The sequence below is a fragment of the Calidris pugnax genome, unplaced genomic scaffold (assembly GCF_001431845.1).
Source record: "Calidris pugnax isolate Ruff unplaced genomic scaffold, ASM143184v1 scaffold44, whole genome shotgun sequence".
NCBI classification, from domain to species: Eukaryota; Metazoa; Chordata; class Aves; order Charadriiformes; family Scolopacidae; genus Calidris; species Calidris pugnax.
In genome coordinates this window covers 43,883,860-43,908,512 of record NW_015094506.1, presented here as the reverse complement: position 1 = coordinate 43,908,512, position 24,653 = coordinate 43,883,860, and the positions used below count along the sequence as shown (strand labels likewise).

General features: G+C 36.9%; 1 protein-coding gene across 1 annotated transcript in view; it reads right to left on the bottom strand.

Moving 5' to 3' along the window:
* Window positions 1–24,653, bottom strand: part of COG5 (component of oligomeric golgi complex 5) — a 188,214-nt gene that overhangs the window by 56,504 nt on the left and 107,057 nt on the right. The window contains exons 9-11 of the mRNA XM_014963365.1: window positions 7,557–7,722; window positions 6,441–6,553; window positions 6,270–6,347 (exon numbers count right to left, since the gene is read on the bottom strand). Coding sequence (XP_014818851.1) covers window positions 6,270–6,347; window positions 6,441–6,553; window positions 7,557–7,722 — 357 coding nt within the window. The remainder of the gene's footprint in view (window positions 1–6,269; window positions 6,348–6,440; window positions 6,554–7,556; window positions 7,723–24,653) is intronic.

The following is a 24,653-nucleotide window of genomic DNA, read 5'->3' as shown; positions in this document are numbered from 1 at the left end:
GAAAACTGATTTAAAGTCTCCTCAAACATAAAACCAGAACATCTTACCTCATTTTTAAAAAACATAACAAACTACTAATTAACTTTGCTATTACTGAAATGAAATTTCTTGAGCTCTGTTCTTAATATAAGTATTAAGTATCTGACCCCCCTTATTCAGTATTAGACAATAATGCAAGAAGATGCTGAAAAGACATATATTTATTTTTACAAATGTCTCTATTTCCTCCACACTGTAAATTTAGAACTTAATGAGTATAATTTCCCATCTGTGAATTATCATATTTGTGTGTCTCTAAAATAGCTATTCTAACATTCAAATAATAAATGTGACCCACTGATTCTAAACTGGCTCCCAATTCATGACAATCACTTCCAACTTATTTTTCCCTGTAGAAATTTTGATACTTTGAGTAGAATGTGAAAAACATCTTTATTGTGAAGCCTCTTTGAAATGTAAAACAATATAGTGAATATTACCATGCAGCTAGTTGCTGCAGGCTCCTGAAATCAGGCTTTGCATACTAATACATACAGTGTTTTCTATCTGTAATCAAAGGCTCCGCCATAAAGAAATACAGGACCTGGGAATGTTGCACTAAAAACAGAAGACATTTAAAGGACAGCCTAAATATTTTTTCCACCAATAAAGCAACAATGCAAATGATTTAACAATTTTGTACGGCAAGATCTTATGGGACAGAAATAAGGAAATCTATTTGCACTATTTCTATAGCAACATAATTGCCAAATGTTAGACTGTGAACAAAAAGCCATCCTCCTCAGTGGTGCAATTAATCAGTAAAGAAACAGACAAAATCTGAATGTGTTTTCAATAAACCTTTTCTATCTTCTCAAAGTAGTCGAGATTAAATTTTTAAAAAGAACAGTGCATTTAAATTTCTAATGTTGTCTACATTATACATTGCGGGTGAACAGATGTCAATAAATGACTCCATGATCTTAAAAATGACCTTGATTTTGTTGTTTTACTGCAGGGCATAGAATTTCATTACACTGAGTTGATCAGTTTATACCCAAGGTGTAATAGTTTCTAGACTTCCAGCAGTAGTGCAACATTTTAAAAAGGTCTCTCTAAGCAGCTGACAAAAGAAACAAAACCTGCTTTTTTCAAAAATATAACCTTCTTAACTAGAAAATAAAGTTAAGACTGTGCATTCTCCCTGTCTTAGAATTCTTAAGTGATTCCTCAGAAAAACTAATTTGTAAGGAACAAAAATGCTTAGGTTTTAAATAGTGTCCTATATCTTCAAAACTACTTAAAACATTAATTAATCCTCCCATATTCATGCAAGATATATATCAACTGCAAGTAAATGAACATAGTGTTTCCAAAAGCCAGTAACTACCCAAGGGAACCGACAACTTTCTTCTAACCAGAGAACTGATTTAGTATGTACAGCAGCAATTTGAACTAAGCTTTCACCTTGACTACTCCACACCCCATCCAAGGATGAAAGGGTTGTGCACATCCACCCAGGCCATAGTTGTTCAGGTAAGACTGACAAGAGCAACGATAAAAAGTGGCACTTCTGGTAAATGCATTTCTTTTCAAATAGCAAGCTGACTGAAAACCAACTGACTTAATAATATTCCATCAGCACTGAACTGCAATTTGCCCAAACCCCACCAAACCAGAAATGAGAAAGAACGAAGGTCATTACAACCTACTAACCCATGCAATCTCCACACCACCCTTTTTATTTATGGCTGCACATTTCTGTCAGAGAAACAGAACTAAAGCTCTAGAGAAAGCACGGTGTCTTTAGAAAACCATTGCACAGGCTCTGATGCTTCCATTTGAATTAGAACCAAACTACTTCTCACATAGCTGCCTTGACACACCGATCCGTCCAAAACTAGAATAAGGACCTATAACTGGTAAGACTTTTTTGGTTTTTTAAGAGAGGTCTCAAAAATCTCGCAACTGAATTCAGCAGGACAATTTGTAGGTTTGAAATAAAGAGCATCTTTGGTATTTTGAGGATCAAAAAACCTGCTTATTGACCAGTGCTTAGATCTCCTGCTTCAATAATAAACAGAAACCGCAGTAGAAATGATGTACAAGTAATCCAATTCTGCTTCTACAAAAAAATACTGGAAACTAACTCACATACTTGTCATAATACGTGAAAACCAGATTATTTTCTGAACTTGCATAAAGTAGTAATTAGATTATTTTTCAATTTTTTCCACTTGGGATTATTTTTTAATTAGGTCAACTGAATGTGAATATGTGATGCTAGGCGTGAATAATTTCAAAGCAGCAATATTTTTTAACAAGTTTGGATGGAGAGGAGAAATAAGAAGGTGAAATATAAGTACAGTTTGGGCAATAGACACTTATATTTTCCATTTATTTTCTTTATCTTATGTAATGATGAGGACATTTCCTTCTGTATCATTAACACCTCATATTGCTAGCGTTGACAACTCAGGAAAATAGCCTGCTTACTCACCAAACGTTCATCAGGAGAGGCAACGATAAGAGCCCTCCATGAAGTACATAATAACACTCCCTAAAAGTCTCAGCTCACTTTTTTACCCAGAGGCTTACGTAAACGACAGGGTTTGCAGTGTGCCGAAGCTGCTAACAACCGGGACGCCAGCAGATCAAAGGCGATCAAGGGCAGAGCTCACAGGGAGCACCCTTCTGCCCAGCAGAGAGACCCCAGCTCACCTCTTCTATTGACCACCACAAGACCCCCCTACAAAATTATTTGCTGCTTTTAAGGTTGCTTCTCACTTTGCAGAACTGTTTGCTGATGCCTATGTAGGAGTGAAGGACCCAAAATAGATGAGGATCAGAGATCATTTTCAACTCTTTTACAAGGGGCTTAGAGGTATTCTTATCTCTAATTAGGAAGCTGGCTGTCACAGAAAGATACGTTCTGCTGCGACTTACGCTGAAGTCAATTGTAGTTTAGGTATTACAACAGCTGAGGCAGGATTAGTCACTACACGCCGAAAGAGAGAAGCAATAAAGGAGAATAAACTGGAGTAACCTATTAGCTCTCTGAAGGTGATTAAGCAATTGAAAGAAGTGATTTTAATAACCAGTCATTAGGTGAACAAAAATATCAATTTTACATTATTTAAATCTTATTTTTCATTTCAATTTTGACCCTCAACTTTACGAAAACAATAACCCTACTTTTAAAAGATGTATAAAATTAAATCTCTACTTGTTTTCCCCAAAACTAGAAATGTGAATTCTGAATTATTTTGGCCAACTAAAATTTAGTCATTAAAAGCTATTTTTCCTGGATAAAACCACAAAAATGTCCATTCAGTTTTATAAGAGATTTATTTCTCCTTTAAATATTTCGTAGATCTTTTTTGGAAATTAAATCTGTAATTTTAATATTTACAGATTAATAATGAATCTATAGTTCATTACTACTAGGAATGTAACAGTTTTTTAAATGTACTGGGTGTTTGATTTCTTTTCAAAATTGCATTCATTTACTGTGAATAAATGCTTATTATGAATAAATGTGCTTATTGTAGCAAAGGAAAAATATCAAAATCCAAAACTGCAAATTGGTGGACAAATTTGGAAGTGAATTCTATAACAGAAACCATAGCATAGAAAAGATGTGGTTGTTGTCACTGCCCTGCAGCTGAACTCCAGTATTTATAAATTTTACAAGTTCTATGCCTCAGTTTCTCCATCTGTCAGATTTTTAGTTTGTTTCCTTTTTCTTCTTTTAAACAGAGTGGTTTTGTGACTCCTTTAATGAATTAGTTACTGTTTTTAAAACTACATTTTTGAATACAACATGATACAACGCTACTAAATATTATTATGGTAACAGGTAATTAGAAGGCCGGAAAGCACATGTTTGAGATCATAATACAAAATGAGAAAAAATGCAGGCTGTGCTATCTGTGAAAAGAAAGACACAAAAATCCCCAATGGAAAAAAAGAGAAAAAGCAAGTAGCTTCCTTGCTATTAAAGGACTTGTGCTTTAAAAAGGCTGGGTCTCCTTCTTTCTTATGCTTCCTAGGATGATACTTGCACTGCAGTAATCAAAACAAGGAAGCAGATGGACAGGCAAAGTGGTGCTGCAGCTGCTGCAAAAGATGACTATAATAATAATGTTGACATCAGTAACAGTAATTAGTGCACAGACTGTAGAGTGGATGATTCGCTTTCCTATCTTCTGGCGTAGGCATGCTGCCCTAGCAAATGGGTTAGTACCTTTAGTTTATTTTGTTCTTTTGCTCCATTTATTAATGAACTCGAATACAATAAAGAAAATCCAACTTTTCTCTCTCTCCAGAACACTTGCTGAGGAAAGCATGTTGTTTCGGTTTAGATTAATACGAGATGGGATCCTCATTAGTAAAAGGCAAAATACCAATTCCTTGCTTATATCTATTTTCAATGTACACAACAATTCATACTCTCCCCTACAGCCATCTGTACATATGCTCTTTGAATTTCAGCAGCATCTAGTACTTCCCTGGTTTTGTCTGAACAACAGCTCTACTGTTTAGTACGACTTCACCCATCTGCAGGCTGGTGCTATAGCTTTTTCAAGGGACACTAGAACAAATGGTATAATGTGAGAAGGGCCAAGAAAAACACTGTCCTACACTGAACCATCTCAGGTAAGAAGAAAGTAACGCATCAGTGCTGCCAGTGGTACTGTGTCACAGTGAGAGTTCTGGTACCATCAGACAGGGATGTACCCCCACTCCTTAGCTGCCCCACTGAGAATGACAACTGTCCAGCTTGGTGCTATACTACGCCAAAACAGCTGTTTAAAAGCAAACCAATTGGAAGACTGATACATATGGAGAAATAAATAGAACTTATTTGGGAAATGTAGTTTGTGACTTAGATGCAATCCTGCAGTATGAAGTCGAAGGGAAGGAAGGGTAATCAGGGAGATCATGGAACATCCTTAGCATATGACAAATCAAGAGCTTTTTATTTTACTTTCTAATGTATTTTTCCTTACTCTGCATCTAGCTTCTATTGAGATTCATTTTCCCTGTTAATTTATTGTCCTTTGCTAGCTTCTACTGAGATTCATTTTCCCTGTTAATTTATTGTCCAGGATGATATGAGATTTCCTTTGGTTTCCCTCTATTATCATCCTTAACTGGAAAAACTCCCATTCCCTTTTCAAGTGCCATTCTACAAAAGGGAAGACTGAGAAGCGCAGGCTGAGGGTGGAAGTCACTCATAAACACTGAGAGCTCATGTATCTAAGCTCCCTTTCCATTCCAACTCCTCCTGAGCCTTCCAGGGTTCCTCCTCCTGTCTCTAGGTTTCTGTGTTTCTCCTTATACATGCTGATCTACTGACGGGCTCCACCCAGGCAGCAGTAGACATTTTTTGCCAGATCAAACATTTTAATGAAGAAAATATGCTAAAAGTTTATAACTTTTTGAGGTGTTTTGTGTTTGTGGTTTTGCATTTTTTTACAATACAGAAAGAGAAGCTTGAAAGGCCTCATAGAAAAGTGATGTTCTGTGCAATGTCTTTTGGAGATGGGCTTAACAGACAGATACACTTAAATGCTGTATTTAACCTTCATTATTTGCTTTCACTGTTGAGAAGACCACATTTGCATATGAAGAGTTTCCCCAACATATTTCAAAAATTAAATTCATGTAAATTAAAAATCTAGCCATATACTTGGAAAAGGAGATGTCTGCATAAACACATCTTTTGTTTTTGATTCTTCTCATCTGCTAAGGTAGATGAGATAGCTTCAGTAATCCTGTTCCTAACATTGAAGGAGATCATTAATCAAATTATTTCAAATCTGAATAGAAAACAATGCAATTGAATGGAAAAGAATAGGTATTCAAAAGAACAGCCATGATTATTTTTCAAGGAAGAAAATGCCAAGAAGTACAGAAACAGATGGCTGAAAGTGTTAGATGAAGACACATTCTCCTATGCAAACTAACAGACTTAATTAATTTCTCAAATCACATGGTAGTTTATGGAATTACATTAATGATCAGTAATAAAAACTGACAGTGGTGCCTTATCAGCTCCCTTTAAAGAAAAAAGAAATGGTTATAAAAGGAACATGTTTATACCCTACAGATGTAACCCACAGACCATAAATATTGGTTCCAATGTTAGTTTGACTTTCAGCTCTTTCCCATTAATTTAATTACAAAATTTTTATAGAACTGTAAAATTGTAAACAAAATCATTCCCTCATCACATTTTCCGTAACAGAATTACTAAAACCCATTCAGTTAAATGAAAACTTTACCTTAACTATTTCCTCTATGAAACAGACATGTGACACAGGATCTCTCTTCTTTGTCAATACCTTTTGCAAATGCTGCACCTGTAAGAAAGGATTTATTGAGAGGTAAAGTGGCATCTAATATCTTACAGGCAAATTGCATGACTAGACAATCAGGAATTAGCTTCTGAGTACCTGTCCACAAGCAGCACAGATCTGATCCATGAGCTTCTCCATGTTTGTCCAGAGGGCTGCTCGAAAAGCTGCTGTGTTCCCAGGCGTTGGCATAGCAGCTCTACCAGGGCCACCTAAATGGTTTTTAAAAACAAACAGCAGCACATTTCAGCTTTCACATGTGAAAATGAAAATATTAGAAATATAGAGTTTTGTGAATGGTCTCAGATGTCTCAACTGAGAAGTCAGCTAAACTCTGAAGTTCAGTGGGGATACTTCGATGTTTGTCACTGTTACTTGCTTTACCCACTCAGACCTCTACAGAAACACCAAGGCAATTGCAATGAGCACTGTTGCAGGATGCAATGGCAAAGTGAAATGGCAGAGACAGCTGCTGTGAAAAATACAGGTATTACCAGCTCAGGATTTAAATGCATAGGTGAACTACTGAAAAAAATTATATTCCAGCCGAAGGGTAGGCAGCTTCTAAACCATTGCTTTCCTTGAGAGGGGCTGCACTTCTTTGTTATTATGGTGATTATGGTTTTGAACCCCCAACTCGTTGCAAAAGTTTTTTTTTTAAAAAAGTTTTAAATGTTCGTTATTGCCAAAGTTCAAATTTGCCTACCACCCCACTTCCTCAGTATTCTTTGGTACCTGAGCTAACATGTGGGAACTAAATGTTTAATAGTGCAACATCCTTCATATTGAATATACTGAATATATTGAAACAAATTCCACCTGACAAAAGAATCACAGCATAGTTTCAGGCTTGCTCCATTGCTTGCAAATAATTTCAACCCATGATCCTCCCACCAACACAAAGAAAGCAGAATTCGGATTCATTTTTCCATTACAAACTGCTAAGAAAATGCTGCAAAGTTGCAAACTCAAGAGAACAATTTTCTGGGCAAGACAGGAAAAAGAGGAGGGGTCAGGGAATAAAGGAAAACTTCTGAGCCCAATAACAAGAGACAGACCCAATTTTGGCTTTCTATTAGATTATTTCTGAGACATGCCTACTCCTATCCTCTATTATAATGGACTTGAATGTGAGAGTTTCTTCCATTTGACAACATACTGTACTTTTGTCAAAAAAACCCCACGTTCTCATTCTCTGTAAAACAAGTATCATACCTCTTGTAACAGCTTGAGATGGTTGGGTCAATACTTTTATATCCAAAGCATTTTTTATGTTCTCCTCCAGGACTGTGCAGTATCCGTCCACCACATTAGCAATGGTATCCTTCAAAGTCCCAAGGTTGTGGAAAACCTGAAGAGCAGTTCCCACTTGAGTAGGATTCTAGAGAAAGAAGATTTTAAAGAATAATTAGTATCTTTAACTGTACTATAGGGTTTTTTTATCCGTGATGAGGCATCATTTTACTGGGCAACTTCACCTTTAAGTAAAGTCTGCTAATACATTTCACTTAACATTAAGTAACTGGCATCGTGACTGCGTAACAGAGAACAGAGCGTAAAGGAGAGGATTGATTTCCTTTGATTGCTTAGCAATGCTTTGCTTAGCTTCCTTTGGTGCTCTCCTCTGAATAAGAAGAACAGGAAAAAAAGGAACTGGAAACACTACTGGCAATATCTAACCTAGGGTGGGTTACCAGTGATTGATCCAATAATTCCAAGGTTAGTTACAGTAGAGCTATGTTCAGCTATGGTGTAGTAAGTAATATTGTTTTAACACCCGGTTTCTGTTACAGTACTGCCATTTACGTGCTAAAGTTAATTCAATGTGATACAGGCTTCTCTTAAAAAGAGAATACTAACCAGGAACAAGCAGAAGTGAGCAGGTCAAGCCTCTACTACTGATTAGTGCAAAATTTAAGCTTGTATTCCTACATTTCTATTTCTAACACACAATAACTTCATCTTTCTTACAGCAGCATTAAGAGTGCAAAGCAACACAGTGATTATTTCTAAAGCCTCCAGAAAAAAAAAAATAAAAAGCAACCTCAAGTGTCTCTACTGTTTGGAGCTATTCCGAAATACAGGACAGTGGAAACTATCCAAAAACTGTGCAGGTCCCTTGTTTTAGAGACCTTTGATTAAGATTAAATCTGATGATAATTCCACTGAGCAACACTAAACACTGGCATGGGTGCTATTTAGCAAGAGAAAAGCCTCAAATTACTGCCTTTGCAAACTAAGCACTGTCATCCATACACTGAATACTCCTTTTTTATTTAGCATTCACAGGCCAATTAGCAGAGGGGGCAATCAGTTGATCATACACACATTAGAGATGCAGTCTTTTTTTTTCGTGACTTCTGCCAGCAGTAAATAACCATGGTCTGGAAGAAATCCTGGTATCCAGACTGGACAGAGGCATCTGAGACCACAGGCACGTCCCCAGTAGAAACCCCACTTCAACTCTCCTCTGGCAATGAGACCTTACACCATTGCTCTCTTCCTGCAGGTGGCTGCAGCAGTGGTAGCCACTAACATTGGAAGGGTCTGCTGCAAGACCAATGTAACTCTGCTTCATCCTCCCCAGGTGAACGCTTTTTTCACCAGATACTCCTGCATCAAAGACAAAGGGTAGGACCATCTGCCTTTCAAGTGTGGGGAACTTGCACTGATACCACAGCAGTGAAGCTACGATGAGGCTGCTGTGTTGAGGATCCACTTGTTGGTACATCCACTTACTGCAACAGGTTTTCTGATCCATTGATGAACAGTGCATTCTCCTCAAAACTAATGTCTCAAATGTCACAGCGCTATAACTACACATTCATGTCACTTTTTCTAGGCTTTCTGCAAAGCAGAAGCAAAGCTGAAGCAAAAAAAGCCAGATCCCAACTCCAATGAGGAGTTCCCAGGTTTAGTGGAAAGCAAAGTAGTATTAGGCACATATTATGGTTTGCAGACCTCACACTAACTGTACCGGCTTCTTTTTCCAAACAGTGTGGGAGTTAATGAGCATTCCCAGCATAGTATTATGGGTCTGGGACTTGTAGGTTTAATTTTTGACAACTGGGTATGCTGTAAAATTTCTAACCATCCTGTGGGTGTGCTCGTGGAGGTGGGAAAGTAAGCCATAAAGACTGGAAGATGAATGGGATGTCAGAAAACGAAGGGTAGTATAAAGCAAGGAGGGAATCTGGGGACAGAACGAACAAGAGAAAGAAAATACAAATGGGAAGAGGACGGGGAATAGAATGAAAAGAAATTGGAAGGAAGAAAGAATGAAAATGAAAGAAAGGAAAGCAAAGATAGAAAAGACTCACCTCATTTACCAGTCTTTCCTGTTGAAATTGTTCTAATTCTTATAGAATACTTAACTGAATTATAAAATCAGGCAGCAAGTCATTAATATAAAATCAATACCTTACTACCATAGTAAGAGCACCCAACCAGGTTTCAGTCAGACTGTAGTAAATGCTCATATATTAACCAACCAAAAAATAGAACAGCATCCAAAGGTGAGCAGAGCACTATCCAGGCCTGAATGGTCAGGTACTTACTTTCCTGACAAACAGGCAGTACAGGCACAAATAATTTCAGGCAAAAGATGAATCTCAGAGCTCACACATCATAGTTTAGCAAACTAATCGTGCAGCTACTGGTCAAGAAAGACACAAAAATGTGCTTCAACAGAGCCTGAGCTACGTTTCAAAGGAACTATTTTTAGCCAAAAATTGTCAAAACTATTCATTCTGAAATTAGTAATAGTTGGGGAATAACCAAAACACGTCATTATGGAAACCCGCTATTCACTCAAAGCGTCTTCCAAATCCAATACTGAAGTTAAAATCAGAATAAAACAAAGATTATGCAAGTGGCCTATTTCTTATTTGCTTTAAATTGCAGACATGGCCCCTGACAGAGGGCTTCTAGCTCATGTATTCATCTTGTATAACAGGAATTAGAGGTATATCGAAACCCTGACACTGTACAATAAAATACATTGGTTTTTTTTGTCTGTTTCACATACAGTGTTTTTGTCTCCTCAAAAACAGTTTTTGTTTTAAATGCCCCAGACAGGCTAAATAAAGTCCATTGTTGTTTTATCACTAATCCTAAGAGACTTGCATTTTTTATGCACAGCTAGTTTCCAGGTTTAGACAATATGTTAAAAAAAATAAAGCATCTCTTGGGAAAAAAATTATTATGTGGAAAGAAAATGTTGGAAAGCAAGAAGGAAACAAACGATTGTACTTTCAGGCTTGCATACACATCTCAAAATTTGACTGTTTATCATTAATACACACTGGACAAATATTTGAGAATCAGTACTGCAGAATTCGCCACTACCAACAGACTTTATTTATAAGAATTTGCCCCTAATATTTTCCTTCTATTTGAGAAAGCTTAAAGCTAAACATTTCTGAGATTCAAAAGACTGCCACAATTTTTATCAAATTGAAAGCACGCATTCAAAGTAAAAAAAAAAACAAAAAACATGACTACAGAAGTGATTCACAATGGAAAATGTAATCACATCAGAGAATAATATTCAGAACAGCTATCCAACAGGAACAATAGGGAGAATCATATAACTATTTTTGAGATGGAATTTAATGAGTTTATTAGCAGTATTGTATAATCAAGTTGTCTGCCACTGCAGGCAACTGCACTTAGCAATTTGCAAGTGTTCTCCTTAGAATCCCTGTCCATAAGATCCTATGTTCACTTTCGTTTTAAGAGTCTTATTTTGAAAACGAAGACTCAGAAGTAGTAATTTTTACCAAACAAAAAGTAGGCTGGTTTTACTATGCAAAAATATATAGGCAGTCAGAGCCACAGCAAGACACCATTCTGCTTCTTACACGGTAGTGTCTTACAAGAAAATACTCTTTTACACAATAAATTAGCATCCTAAAAATATTGGTACATATGCTATAAACTTTAAGTTATGGCAATCAAGGGAGTAAGGGGCAAAGAAAAATAGTACAGCATTCACTAATATGTTATTAGTACAGTATAATCTAAGGTGCATAAACACAACCATACACAAGTGAAATAAAACAATGACCCCACAAACTGTAGGGCCGCAACACTACCCATTTGAAGATTAACTATAGTGATCTTCAGATTGCAAAAATGATCATGAAGCAGAAAGCTAAGGAGAGAAGGAGTTAGGGCCACCAATAATACCCTTCTCCACTCAAAGCACTCCTCCATCTGGCATGTCACAATGTAATATGTTACAGATACGTGGCAAATAAATTCTACAAATTTAAGAGCTTAGGAAGATTCAGTGAATCATCAGTTCAACATATTAAAAAAAATCAGCTTGCTCAAAAGCAAGTTCTACCATAAAAGCAACTCTCACAAATTTTTAAAAACACTGAAGTTTCTCAGAATCCATCAGATAATATATTAAACACTCAGAAGGGTGATATTGGCCACCACTTGAAAAAAAGGCATGGATGTTTCAATTTATGTTTTAGCAGAACATAAAAAATACTCATTCAGCAGCAACTATGAAGAGATGTTCATACCTAATGCATTTGCTCATTTTCTCTATCATTGAGAACTGTTCATTTTACTAACATCATTTTCAATTCATTTTATCCCATCCCATTTGGTTCTCTAGACCATCGTAGACAAGAAGAAGAAGTGACATGGAGTCATTAAATATAGATGGGGGGTTTTTTCCACAATTATATCATGTGGTTGTTTTCAAGAGTAGACCACTGGACTCAATAACCCAGAAGATGCTGTCCAGTCCAGCCTGACATTTACAGTCATTCTGCAGAGCAGAACCCCATTTGGTCACTTCCTTTCCCAGAGAGATAATAACCCTGTGAGGACTAGATAGAAATGTCATTAGAGACTTAAATAAATACATATCACATTTCCAATTTGAAAGTATCTCCTAAGATGGAAGCAACTTTCAATTTTTTCCTGTCAACTGCTAACACTGCAACTATTTTATACTGTCCAATACTGTCGCCTTTTTATGACTGCCACTAGTGTTATCAGAACAATCTTCTGAAAGCATGGCTAAATAAAGAGCAATATTCTTTTTCATCATTAGCAATGTAGCTTGGATGAGCAAGCCTGCTCCTCACAAGGGAGTGTGGTGATGACACTGAGCTAATTTGGGGATAGGAAGACTGCTAGCATAAGGCTGAACCAAAACGAAGAAACCTGGATGAGAGGCAAAACTAACTGGCCCAAATGCTACAAACACACCTTCCAAAATCACCCTACCTTCTCAGGGTACAGGATTCATCATATGGACTTTTCTCCTCCAACCTGTGCTGCCTTAGGGAACTCCACGTCATTATTTCTTTATCCCGTGCAAATCTGTCCATATGACCCTATGCTGCAGGGTTGTCACCTGTGTGGACTATCAACTTCCTTCTCAAATCAAGTTGCGTTAAATGCCCAAAATATTTATGGTCAGTACTACCTGTAACAATTACAACTACTTTCATAAAGAAGTAGTGTTAGAAATCTAATTAACTGCTAACTGTCATGTAGTTAAATTTCGCAAGTGCCTGTACCACATAATCAATACAGCTCTCAGAGGAAATGTGCTTTAGCATGACAGTTTGGAAGCGCCATGCACGGAGAGGTCAAACTTGGACTAGTCCCTCTCTTAAAGATGATGTTCCAGAGCTACTAATGTACACAAGAATATTTTGGTTTTGCTTACTAAAATCAGAACAGTGACTCAGACTGAAATTTTTTATTATTCCACAGAGAACAGATGACCCTGTTCAGGAAAGGCCATGGCAGAAACACAACAGGAAGTTTTCACTATATATATGTGTGTGTATATATAGGTATTAGTCCACAGCTGTGATTTCAGTGTGCTGACATATCCTTGCCTCTTCTGTGGCAAATCGTTTACCACATTCCATACACAAGCACTAAAAGCATAACACAGTACAAACAGAATTATGTATGTTGCTTAGATGACAGATGATCCGTAATTAGTAATTAGTCCAGGCGTCACTTCAATGGAGTGGTCTGACAATGTGGCAATCAAGAAATACCACGAATAATATTTTGAACAAAAACACAACATTCCCTAGCCATCAAGAAATAATCAGCATTAAAATACAATAAATAGCACTAGAACAGGACACACATTGAAATAACCAACTTGCAAGCTAACGTATATTCTCTGACAGGGAATACAAAAGGCCCTTCCAGAGTACATGCAAAAGAAATTTCCAGAAGATGCTTCTGAATATCTTTGACTGGCAGTAAGCATCAAATAATTTCACTTGATAGTAGATTTGCCTTATTGGGAACTATTTCAGTGACTTTTCTACGTTTACTTCACACAGCTCCTTTTGTTTGTATGAGATAGCAGTTGCAATTTCCAACACAGTACAGATTTACATCGTCAGCTATATAATGCAAAAAAGACCCTTTTGTGAGGCTGAAAATCCCTATTTCTTCATTTACAGCATTTACTCCTTCTCCCTTCTTGTTACCATTGCAACACGCTGCCTCCTTCAAATAATTTTCCCATAAATAACATTGCTACCCCTAAGGACAAGTACTACTACTTGAAGATGAAGGAGCTGAGGAAGGGTTTGTAAGCACTTGCAGCTACCAATTCCAAGTAGTTCCTAGTCATCTCTTAACAAGTGAGAAGTTACTCCAGGAAAAGTTGCAATTCAGTTTAAACAGCTCAAGCAGGTAAGCAGTGAAGGAAACGCAGCCACCTCAGTCACAGACAAGGCAAAATGACCTACTGAGCAGAATGAATAATTTACTAAAGAATGTTGAAATTCTTACTTTGCAGCATCACTCAGCTATTTTAATTGCTGGAAAAATTAACAAAAAACTAAAAGTAGAAATTAAATGCCAATGAAATTCAGCTGCAGTCTAAAAACAGTGTTTTATTTCATTTCCAAAAGTCCATGCCTTAAAAAAATTAATTGGTATATCACAACTCCCAAAAATGAACCTACTTAGGGAAGCACATCTCCATGTTCATTATCACCCCATCTGTCTTTTACTCTGTTCATCTTTAAAATCTGAGCAATACATGAAAAGGTCAAATTGACAATGTAAAGCCAGAGAATACAGACTTCTTTCTAATGATCTTCCAGTTCTTCCTGTTTTGACCTTTGCAGTGTCGGGAGGAGCGAGAGGTTAAGATGTTATAATTTTCTATAGAAGGTAATACTGACGTAACGCATTGGCCAGACTCTAGAAAAGCACATTTTAAGCTGTAAGAGTCAAGAATCCCAAAACTAAACATTTAAATATGGTTAGGGATAGAATATCTACCTTCTGTCAGCCCATGTTTGGAGTACACAACTTCTTTTGGTAGAAGGACTTTCACAGGAAAGGAAAACAGCCATAAAGCACAACCATAAACCTCATCGTGCCCTCAAATTAGGTCAGGCTTTTGTTTCTTAGAATAACAAGAAGTAAATAACAAGAGGCACTGCACTGCAAAGGTTAAGGAAAAAAAAAAAAAAAAGAAACAGCAGCAATAAAACACTAGAAAGCAAAGAAACAAGATTTTTCAACACAGCTAAATAGCTTGCCAAAACACTTATTCCCTATAATAGTGTAATCAAAGCAACAGATGGCTAAGAGCTAATGGAACAGAAAGGCATCAGGAACTGTTGTGAAGAATTCTCTCATGAAACATCGAGCAATATTCCAAAGTTTACCAAGCCTTAGGCTATCAACGTGACAGCAATTTCAAATAAAGTATCTGGCACATCTGAGGACAGATCAGCTAGATCAACTAGCCCTTAACAATTACAAATTTCATCCTACAATACTGTATTTGAGTGTAGAAAGAGTATAAATTAAGAGTAGAAATCATACAAAAGGATAGAATCTAACAGGCAACAAGGAAATAGGCGCATCTGAGTCAAATCAAGCTTCTTAAGACAACTCTCTCACCTCTTACACAACCTGACCAATCTCTAAAGCCCTCATCACCTTATCAGTAACGAACCACTTAACTAGTTAATCTGAAGATGTAGCTTCTCTATTAAAAACACAAGTATCACTTTCTGATGAAGGTCAAGGAGAGAGAGCAAGGTTATAGCACCTCTCTTGTCCTTGGGCAACCTCCACTTGCACCTGCTGACTCAAGTCCATTACTGAGGCACACAAATATAAGGACACAAAATCTCATTACTAATTCTGATCTTTGGACAGCACCTTCCGGACCAGATGTTTTCTCCCACCTCACAATATCATTATGTACATGCTCACTCTGTTAACTGGTTGAACAAAGCCATTGAGAAACAGGAATGTCAGGTTTTACTTTTAACTCAGTCTTAACAATTAAGAATAGGAATTAGCTACTGGAGAGTTATATTTTTTTTTCTTTATTTACAAAAAAATCCAATTTCAGACAAAATACCCTTTAAATTGTACGCTCTGAATTATTTAAATATCTACCAAAAGCCACCTGAGTTTTCTTGTTCTCTTGCTAGTATTTGCAATGAGGTAATAACTACCTATGAAAGTGACAATATCTCATTGATGGAATCTGTGCACATATTGCCAACAACTCTGAAGTACTCTCAAATTTTTAAAATTAAGTAACTTTTAAAAGTTACTTAATTTTAAATTCTTTTCAGTTATTATTTTCATATTCAACTGCAGACAGACCTCCATCAATGCCAGATTTGCTGTTGGATCCCGTTTCAAAACATTTTTTTTTCTTCTTAATACAAAGATCAAATTCCTTGCGTCAGCCACCTACAGGAAACTCCAGTTCTGTTTGATGAAGAATTCTTCAATTTGATGAAGAATCACAGAACAGCGGAGGTTGGCAGGGACCGCTGCAGATCACCTAATCCACCTCCCTGCTCAAAGGAGGGTCTACCAGACCAGGCTGCTCAGGGCCTTGCAAGGCAGAGATAGGCTAGGTAAAATGAGCCAGAAGACATCCTTCTCCTGCTCCATTTTCCCTTCTTAGTTCTGCTACAGTTCCAGGAAAACTTAATAATGGACTCTTGCAATCGTTTTCATTGAGTTTCACTGCAGCCAACTTGAAGGACAGCAACTTGTAAACACAGCTACCAACACTTCTTCAGTGTCGGCACTGTTACCCACCCCCTGGTAGTAATTCCAGTCTTCCAAACCCCTTGTAAACTTGTCCACTGGGAGAAACATGACAAGACTGACCTCCTTCTGTTACAGATGCTACCTTTAAAGAAATACATTCTATATTTCAATAGTCTTTTTAAAAATAAATGGGTAGACTCTTTAAAAATAAATGGGCCTATTTTGGGCCCATTTGTATAATGGGCTATATTATACAAAAACTTTACTATGAAGTAAAAAATCTCAAGTTCTCTAAAGAAAAAGAAATACTGTGCCTAGTTTTGCCTGCACCCACCACATGCATTCGGAATCCAGTTCTGCTGCTGGAAAAAGCCAGTCCCCACCCCTCACATCAGTTACCTGCCAGTAATGCATTTTGAAACCTTCACACAAAGAGAAACTTTTTGGGGGTGATACAGGTAGTAAGAAAGAAAGGAGATAAAAGAGGAGAAGAAAAAGTGTATAACTTGTTCCATGCAGAGGACATTGCTCATTACCTAGGAACCGCAGCATTTTGATGCAGGATTTCTCCTTTCTAATGCAACATACAGTTTAGCTCTGTATGCCATTTCAAGCTAACCCAAAGCTTTAAATCTTTTGTTACCGTAAGAACACCTCCAAACATACAAAATGCAGATTTTAATGTGGCATTGAGTAGCAGATCAAGAACACGATGAAACACCCATTTTTCAGAGATTAAGACAGAGAGCAGATTTTTAACCTGAGAAAAAGGCAAAATGAATTACATTATCTTATTTAGATGAGTATCATGGCTAGTCGATCATATTTTTCACCCTACTCTATGCAGATGTGGCTTATTAATGCTTTATATGTTTTTCTTGGATCACCTAATTGCATTATTTCAGAACCTGTTAACAATCAACAGTCAACAGTACAAACCACAAATAGAATTACAGTCTGGGAGAGGCATTTAACAATAACATACTATCTTATCTGGAAAGAACCTCAGTTTAGCCTTAGTTTTGAAGAGAGACAGATACACAAAAGTACCAATTAAAAAGACTGGGATGGATTATACAGAGACTCAGCCAAAGCCAGGGTCAGTCTCTGCTCAGCTGCATCCCTGGAATCTCAGCAGAATTTCATACACACAGTTTACCTTCGAGTATTTAAACCAAATCGGATATAATTTTAATCAATTTGGTGTAAAACACTCAAGTGGACAAAGTCTTTGGAAGACTACCTTATTTCGCTTTTGATTAAGCTCATCTATAAAGACTAGACCCATGGAATTAAAGCACTGCAATTTATGATAAAGAAAAGAAAAAACCTTTTGGTTCTCATTCCATTCATACCTCAACTATTTTCAACAAGATCTAATCTTAGCCTGCCTTTCTTGATCTGTAGCAAGGCAAACACCGCTTCCTCATTTCACAGCTCCACCTTATCCATCTCCCAGTCCATCCTCCAGCCCTTCTGCAGTCTTGTTCTTGTAACAGCTCCTTCCATTCATATATTTCTCTTTGGAGGTACCTTCAACTCCTAAACTTAGTTTCCAGTTTCCATACTGACATACGGTCCTCAGTCTCCTCCATTCTCCCCCTAGAGCATATTTTATTTACAAAGCCTTTCACAGCTGAGCTGTTCATAGCAGTGGCCCATGCCTCTCTGCATATAAATGGCTGAATCAATTATCATATTTGCATTAATTATCTTAAAAGCATTAGAATCAGATACCTTCTTGCCCTTACAGGTATTATCTAGTCCTAGTGCAGTTTCAGATTTGCAATGCAGTCAGAGCTGTCCAAGACATAATGGTTGACTTGTTTCCAGTCCAGAGAAACCACCTAAACAGATGGACAACCAGAACACAGAAGCAGACTATGCAGCAGCCTCTAATTTAAAATCATTTCTGTCTGCAAAGAAAGCTGAACTCAATGTTATTAAACATTCCTGTGTTTTCATGACGGATATTCTATGAGGAATAATTTTTTAGTGATCACAAATGACATTTACTAATTGGTATGAAATGAAACTAAGTGTTTCATATTTCAAAATAACTAGTCTCAATGGGAATATCTAACACACAAGGTGGTTTCTGATAGCTTTCTAAGGTGTTCAGACTTTTTTTTTTCGTAACACACACAATGCATAGCTGTTAATTCCTTAGAATTTATTTAAAATCTACAATTTTGACCCCTAAAGCTAACCACATTCTTCAAAAAGCACTATTGAGCTCTAAGTTAATATGTATTTAAAACATCCTCTACAATGAAAGATTTAGTTTTAATGTTTTGTTGGCAACTGGCCAAATAAATCAAGATGAATCTTCAAAGAAAAGGGCCAGGAATGAATTTTAAAATTATCCACCTGATTCTCATATAAAATTGTCACTAAACAGAATACAAAGATTTTGGCAAACAGCTAAGTGATGATTCATAGCAGAGTGAAGGGATATAAAACATTAATGACTTCTCAATTTTCACCTATTACTTTGCCATAGAAGACAGTTATGTAAAAATATTGTTCAGATCAGATGTATTTTCAGGAATACCCATTTATAGACACTATTTATAAACCACTTTCTTGCACCATCATAAAAACAGGAACAGAAATGATGGGATTAGCAGGGCCACAGAATAATAAATCCTTACAAATAAACACCGGAAAGTGCAGGCTATTTGTTGTGCTGCACTGAAAAGTGCAGTAAAGTACTTGCAAATACTCCATTATCCAGTCACAGATTTTCAGTCTAATTCTGCATTTATGAGTCACAAACACCTACATGAAAAAAAAAAAAAAAAAAAGAAAGAAAAAGACCCAGACACATAATCTGTCAATCCACTTTGATTAACCATTTACACAGGCTAGGATCAGTGAAGAATTTTACTTCTAGAAAAATACTGTGTCACAGCTGGACATCAATTGTATTAAGCTTCCTAAATTACCTCTATATAGGGCAAGTGCACAGTGGCAAAGTGATATACAGCTTTCTATATCACAACTGAAAGCAGACAAAGTCTGCACAATCCCGTAATCTGTTTCCAATTCAGCATACATATTTTAATAAATACACACAGACGCATCAAAATCTGAAAGATCAGGATCTCACAGGACAAAAGAGACCACCACCATGCCTATTATTTTCAAGGCTTTATAACTCAGCAGTAAAAAATTAAGTCTAAATGTGGAAACAAAACCTCTGTTAACTTTAAAAGAAAGTCTCTATTTTCCTACGTTTACACAGTATAAAAGATTAACCTATTAACTTTAGAATGACTTCTTCACCAAGTCTTTTTATTCTTTATTTCTTAATAATCATTTAAGAAAAGCAGTACTTTTTAAATTAAAAAGAAAAAAAAATCTTATTTACTTCTCTATTTACTAGATACTGCTCTCCAAAACTTCCAGTAGCAATGAACATGACAAATAAATGTTACAAAATCTGCCCAAGAACTTCAGTGACCACAGGAAGATTAAATACTTTTGATAGTTGAATTCACCGCACATTTTCAGAATATACCCAGGTAGCGCCATTTGACACTGTATTTTACAAATTAATCACTGGCATTCCAAACATTTATTTTAATTCAAAAACATTCACACAGATATATAGATATATATACACACACAGATGTATTTACACTATTATGCATCAGCATAGTGCCAAAACAACTAGCAAGTATTAAAAGGCACTATGAATGTAACAGGAGACCAAAGAATTATCAATCATAACATTAGTAGCAGTATCACATTCAGGTCGTTTTTTATCTTCTGTGTGCTTTACCAATAACAACACAATGCATTTGATGGTGTTTTCCTTAGCAAAGGCACAGAGAACAAATATCAAGTGACTTTGGATCTAACACACATTCACACAGTGAAAACCAAGAATATGTATTTTCCCCTCAACCTCTCTCCATACACTTCCTTCCTCTCCAACTCTGCCTCTAGAGGAGACACTAGAATCTGACAAATACCCTGATTTTTTAAGCTGCTGAAGATTCACTTTCATTTGAAACTGTTATCATGACAGGTTTCCATAGTACTTCCCTGCAGCAATCACTGCTTCTGCCTTCTTTATTTCTATTTTAAAAAGTAGCTTTGAATAGCAAAAAACGGGAGATAAAAAAAAAAAGAAAGGGGGGGGGGGGAACCTGACTAAATTGCCTTTCCATTACAGCCAGAGCAGCAGCAGAAAGGAAGCAATACTGAAAGATGCTGTTTGCTTTCCCTTCCCCCTTTGCAGGTTTAAGTCACCGGAGTATGGGCAAGCTTATTTTTAAAATCAGTTTCAACCCTGTGAATTCTTGAGCAAGAAGTTAATAGCAGCGCAGTTAACGAACAGTCTGTGAAACAGCAGTTCTTTCAATGGTGTAAGTCTGCTGTGAATTCATAGGGAGAAAAAAACAATCCATTGACTAGAGTTCAGACTCGGCAGTTTAAGATGCGATTTTCAGCAAGTCACTCAGACCTAAATTCAAAAAATGAGCCAAACCCAGAACTTCCCAAATACACTGTCCACAATGGACTACAGTAATTCTTCCCTTTGACCCATCAGTATCCCTTGGGTCCAGATCATCTTTATTCAGTAGATCCAACCTCTAAGCACAATCGAGTGCTTTGCGTGCCCAAGTAAATGATAAGCTTGTAAAAGATCATCTAGTAACGTGCCTTTGTGACAGTGTATTTGGGAAGCTCTGGGTTTGGCTCATCTTTTGAATTTAGGCACTTCACCTCTGTCACAGAGGTGCTGCAGGGATAACAGCAACAGGAACTGCAAGGAGTTCTGGTGATGCAACTGCAGAGTTATCAAATGCAGAGGGTAAACTCAGGTAAACTTTTACTGAAAACAGCTCAAAACAGCTCCTCAGCTCAAAACAGAAAATACAGAAAACCAGAGAATGGCAACAGCATTTTTGCTATGCACACCTGGAAACTATATGCAGTAAATATGAAACTTGGCACAGGGAATTTCTGGAAGATGCATAAAGGTTTCTCAGTCTTGGTAGCTGCTTTCCTTCTGCTTGAAACTTAGGTAACATACATAAATCAATAAACACCTCTTTTGATCATCATGAATACAAAGAGATAATCTGATTAAACGTTGCAACTTAGTGCTATCTCTGAATGAGCTGATCCATTAAAACACATGCACACATTTGTAACAACTCGCACAAGGACTAGACAATACCTGACAGTCGAGCACATCAGTTAAAATTGTATTTTTCTAGTTATATACCAGTAAATAAAGCCACAGGGACTGATAAAAGGTAAAGATATTAAAAGATACATACAACAATGCACAAGGTCTTTTTTAGGCTCTATATGAGTTAATAAGACTTCATTTGATGTTAGACACTTTTTGAGAAAATGAAATTAATATTTTATCTTTTACATGATACATACATAATTTAGTACCTCTAACTAGCAAGATAAATGTAAAAAAGTAGTCTTAGTTTTCTGGTCAGCCAGACATCCTGAATAGAGATCAAAATGTCATTTAAATAATGGACTGTTGCCAAAATGTCTGATGACTGAAATCCACTAATTATTTCTTTTTAATAGAAGTCCAGAGGAATTCTCAGGAACAGATCTTCGGTATGTAATACTGTCCTTTCTCTGTGTTCAAGTGGATCACTACTATGTTATACACATTTTTAATAACGCTGTCACATGCTAAACAAGTTAAATTCAAAAAAGTACAGTTTCAGTTTCAACATAATGACACTATCACCAGTGGAGAAAAGGTACAGCTGAGAGAAGGGACAGATTTGGGGAACTGACAGCTGAAGGAAATTGTCTACTGTCTCCTTCAGCTTATTAATATAGTACGATACTGTTACTGCAAGCGTTAAGTTCTGCAGTGTATAGATATTTTTATGTATAAATTTACATAGTGTCTTACTGCCATAGTTCTATGGCTCCGCTCAACCTACAGAACTACTGTGTCCATCTTCACTGATTGCCCGTATTACTCATATTTTCAAGAAACAATGTCTGCTGTAGAAATTGAAAATATTTTAGGTTATACATGTTAACTATCTTACACAAAAATTATCTACCCATAACATGTATTTAAAAACAAAAGATGTGAGCTGAAGTCTACCCTCTCTGTACATGACTCTATTTTCTCTACATCTGCAGGCAATCTTTTCAGCAGAATTTTATATTAAGCAAGTGAGTGGGTGTGGTGGGTAGAGCACAAATATTTTGAGAGAAATTCCCGACTGGATCCCTTCAAATTATTTGTAGTATCTTACAAGAACATTACCCCTCAAAAGACTAACAGCGCTTCTCTTTGATTATTCCTAACAACGTGTGCAGAGCATTCCTTAGACACACGCACACGCACAGAGTCCCAGCAAACCACAAACATATGCACCATATTTCAACCTAATGCTCTAATTTAAAAGCTTTAGTAAATACCAACTCACAGTTTAAACATACAGATTTACATATGTTTCTGAAGGACCAGCATTATTGAAACAAACTCTTTCTTGGGAAAATAGATTATTCAAGTTTGGATCTCTGCATCACTCATCAATAGAGTGTCTTTTTCTCAGCCACCATTCTCTGTTTCCAAGGGCATAAATTCTTCTTTGCTCTACTTCACAAACGCACACGCACAGAGTCCCAGCAAACCACAAACATATGCACCATATTTCAACCTAATGCTCTAATTTAAAAGCTTTAGTAAATACCAACTCACAGTTTAAACATACAGATTTACATATGTTTCTGAAGGACCAGCATTATTGAAACAAACTCTTTCTTGGGAAAATAGATTATTCAAGTTTGGATCTCTGCATCACTCATCAATAGAGTGTCTTTTTCTCAGCCACCATTCTCTGTTTCCAAGGGCATAAATTCTTCTTTGCTCTACGTCATAAACATTTCATCAATCCAACCAACGCTTATTTTAACAAATTTGTTTTCTTAATTTAAAATCTGACACCTTTTTTTTTTCTTCAACAAATTTTCATTTATTAGTTCTTTTAAAAAATTTCTTCATCTTCTATCCTACACAAATGTTATCTTGATTTTTCTTGTGGTTTGCTTACCACAGCCAGCCAATGATGACCTTGCAGGTAAGAAGGCTCCAGGTAACAGTTACAGTCATCATTCAGATTTTTAGCACTCTGACAAACCACAATGATTCCCTCTACATTTTTTTTCCACCTTCAAAGCATGCTACTGGCCTACTGCATGAGAGCAAACTCCTGGTATTGGATGTCCTTGCACACACATCAAGTAGTGTGGGAAGACAATGGAAGACTGGTAATGAGGGCTGCAAACATGCTTAAGTGTTGCAGCTGGGTGTACAAAAACTTATATATCGTACTTACCATTGGTTAGCACGTGTGCTTGGCAAGAACATCTGTGTTTAGGTAACACAGGCCTGTGACAGACTTAGGGGCACCCTATCAAACATGCTTGAGATTCCTACCCTGCTGGGAGAAAAATCAAAGCACAGTGGTAAATTATGCCTGTGTGAATCCCTGCAGGGGATGCTCAGCCTTTCTGGCTGGGTGGGCCACTTGGCTTTGTGCAGGGCACGTACCCTACTCTATGAGAAGACTACAGCACACACGCTAGTAGTGCTGTGTGTGTCAGAGACATGACACTTGCTGGAAAGTTGGCCCTCATATCCATTCATGTGAGCTATCTCGTATGCGTGGATCCACTGCAATCAGGGTTCAAGTGTCAGTTCTAGGACACCATGTCATCTGACTTTGCCAAGAAGCTAATAAATTTACCACAAAGACTGGAAAGATCTTAAGAAGTAGTTCAAGTTTACTCTTCTTCTCTAAAACAACTGTATCTACACCTAAAAAATAAAAACATCTAGCAGAAATTTACCCAAACTGTTATTTGTGTCTAGTTCTCATTGCTCCCCACTATCACTATCTCTATTGCTCCCCACTATCACTATCCCCACTATAACCACTATCTCTCAGGTTAGCCCACATCCTTCTTGACGTGTTGAATTCACTACTAGAATCCACATGGCTGAGCAGAGCACAAGGGGTCACTCCATATAAGTAGAGCCCAGGGATTACTCCACGTTTAACAACCCACACTTTTGTTTACACCTCCCAGTACAATATTTTCCTCCTTTACATCTGCTTGACATGGCTGACATTCAGCTTGTAATTCACTGTAACCTCAAAGCCCCCTTCTACAGGTCTACTACAGCTATTTCTACTATATACCCACGCTTTTCTTCCCTTTTTCTTTTTTCTTCATACAGTACCTTAAACTCAT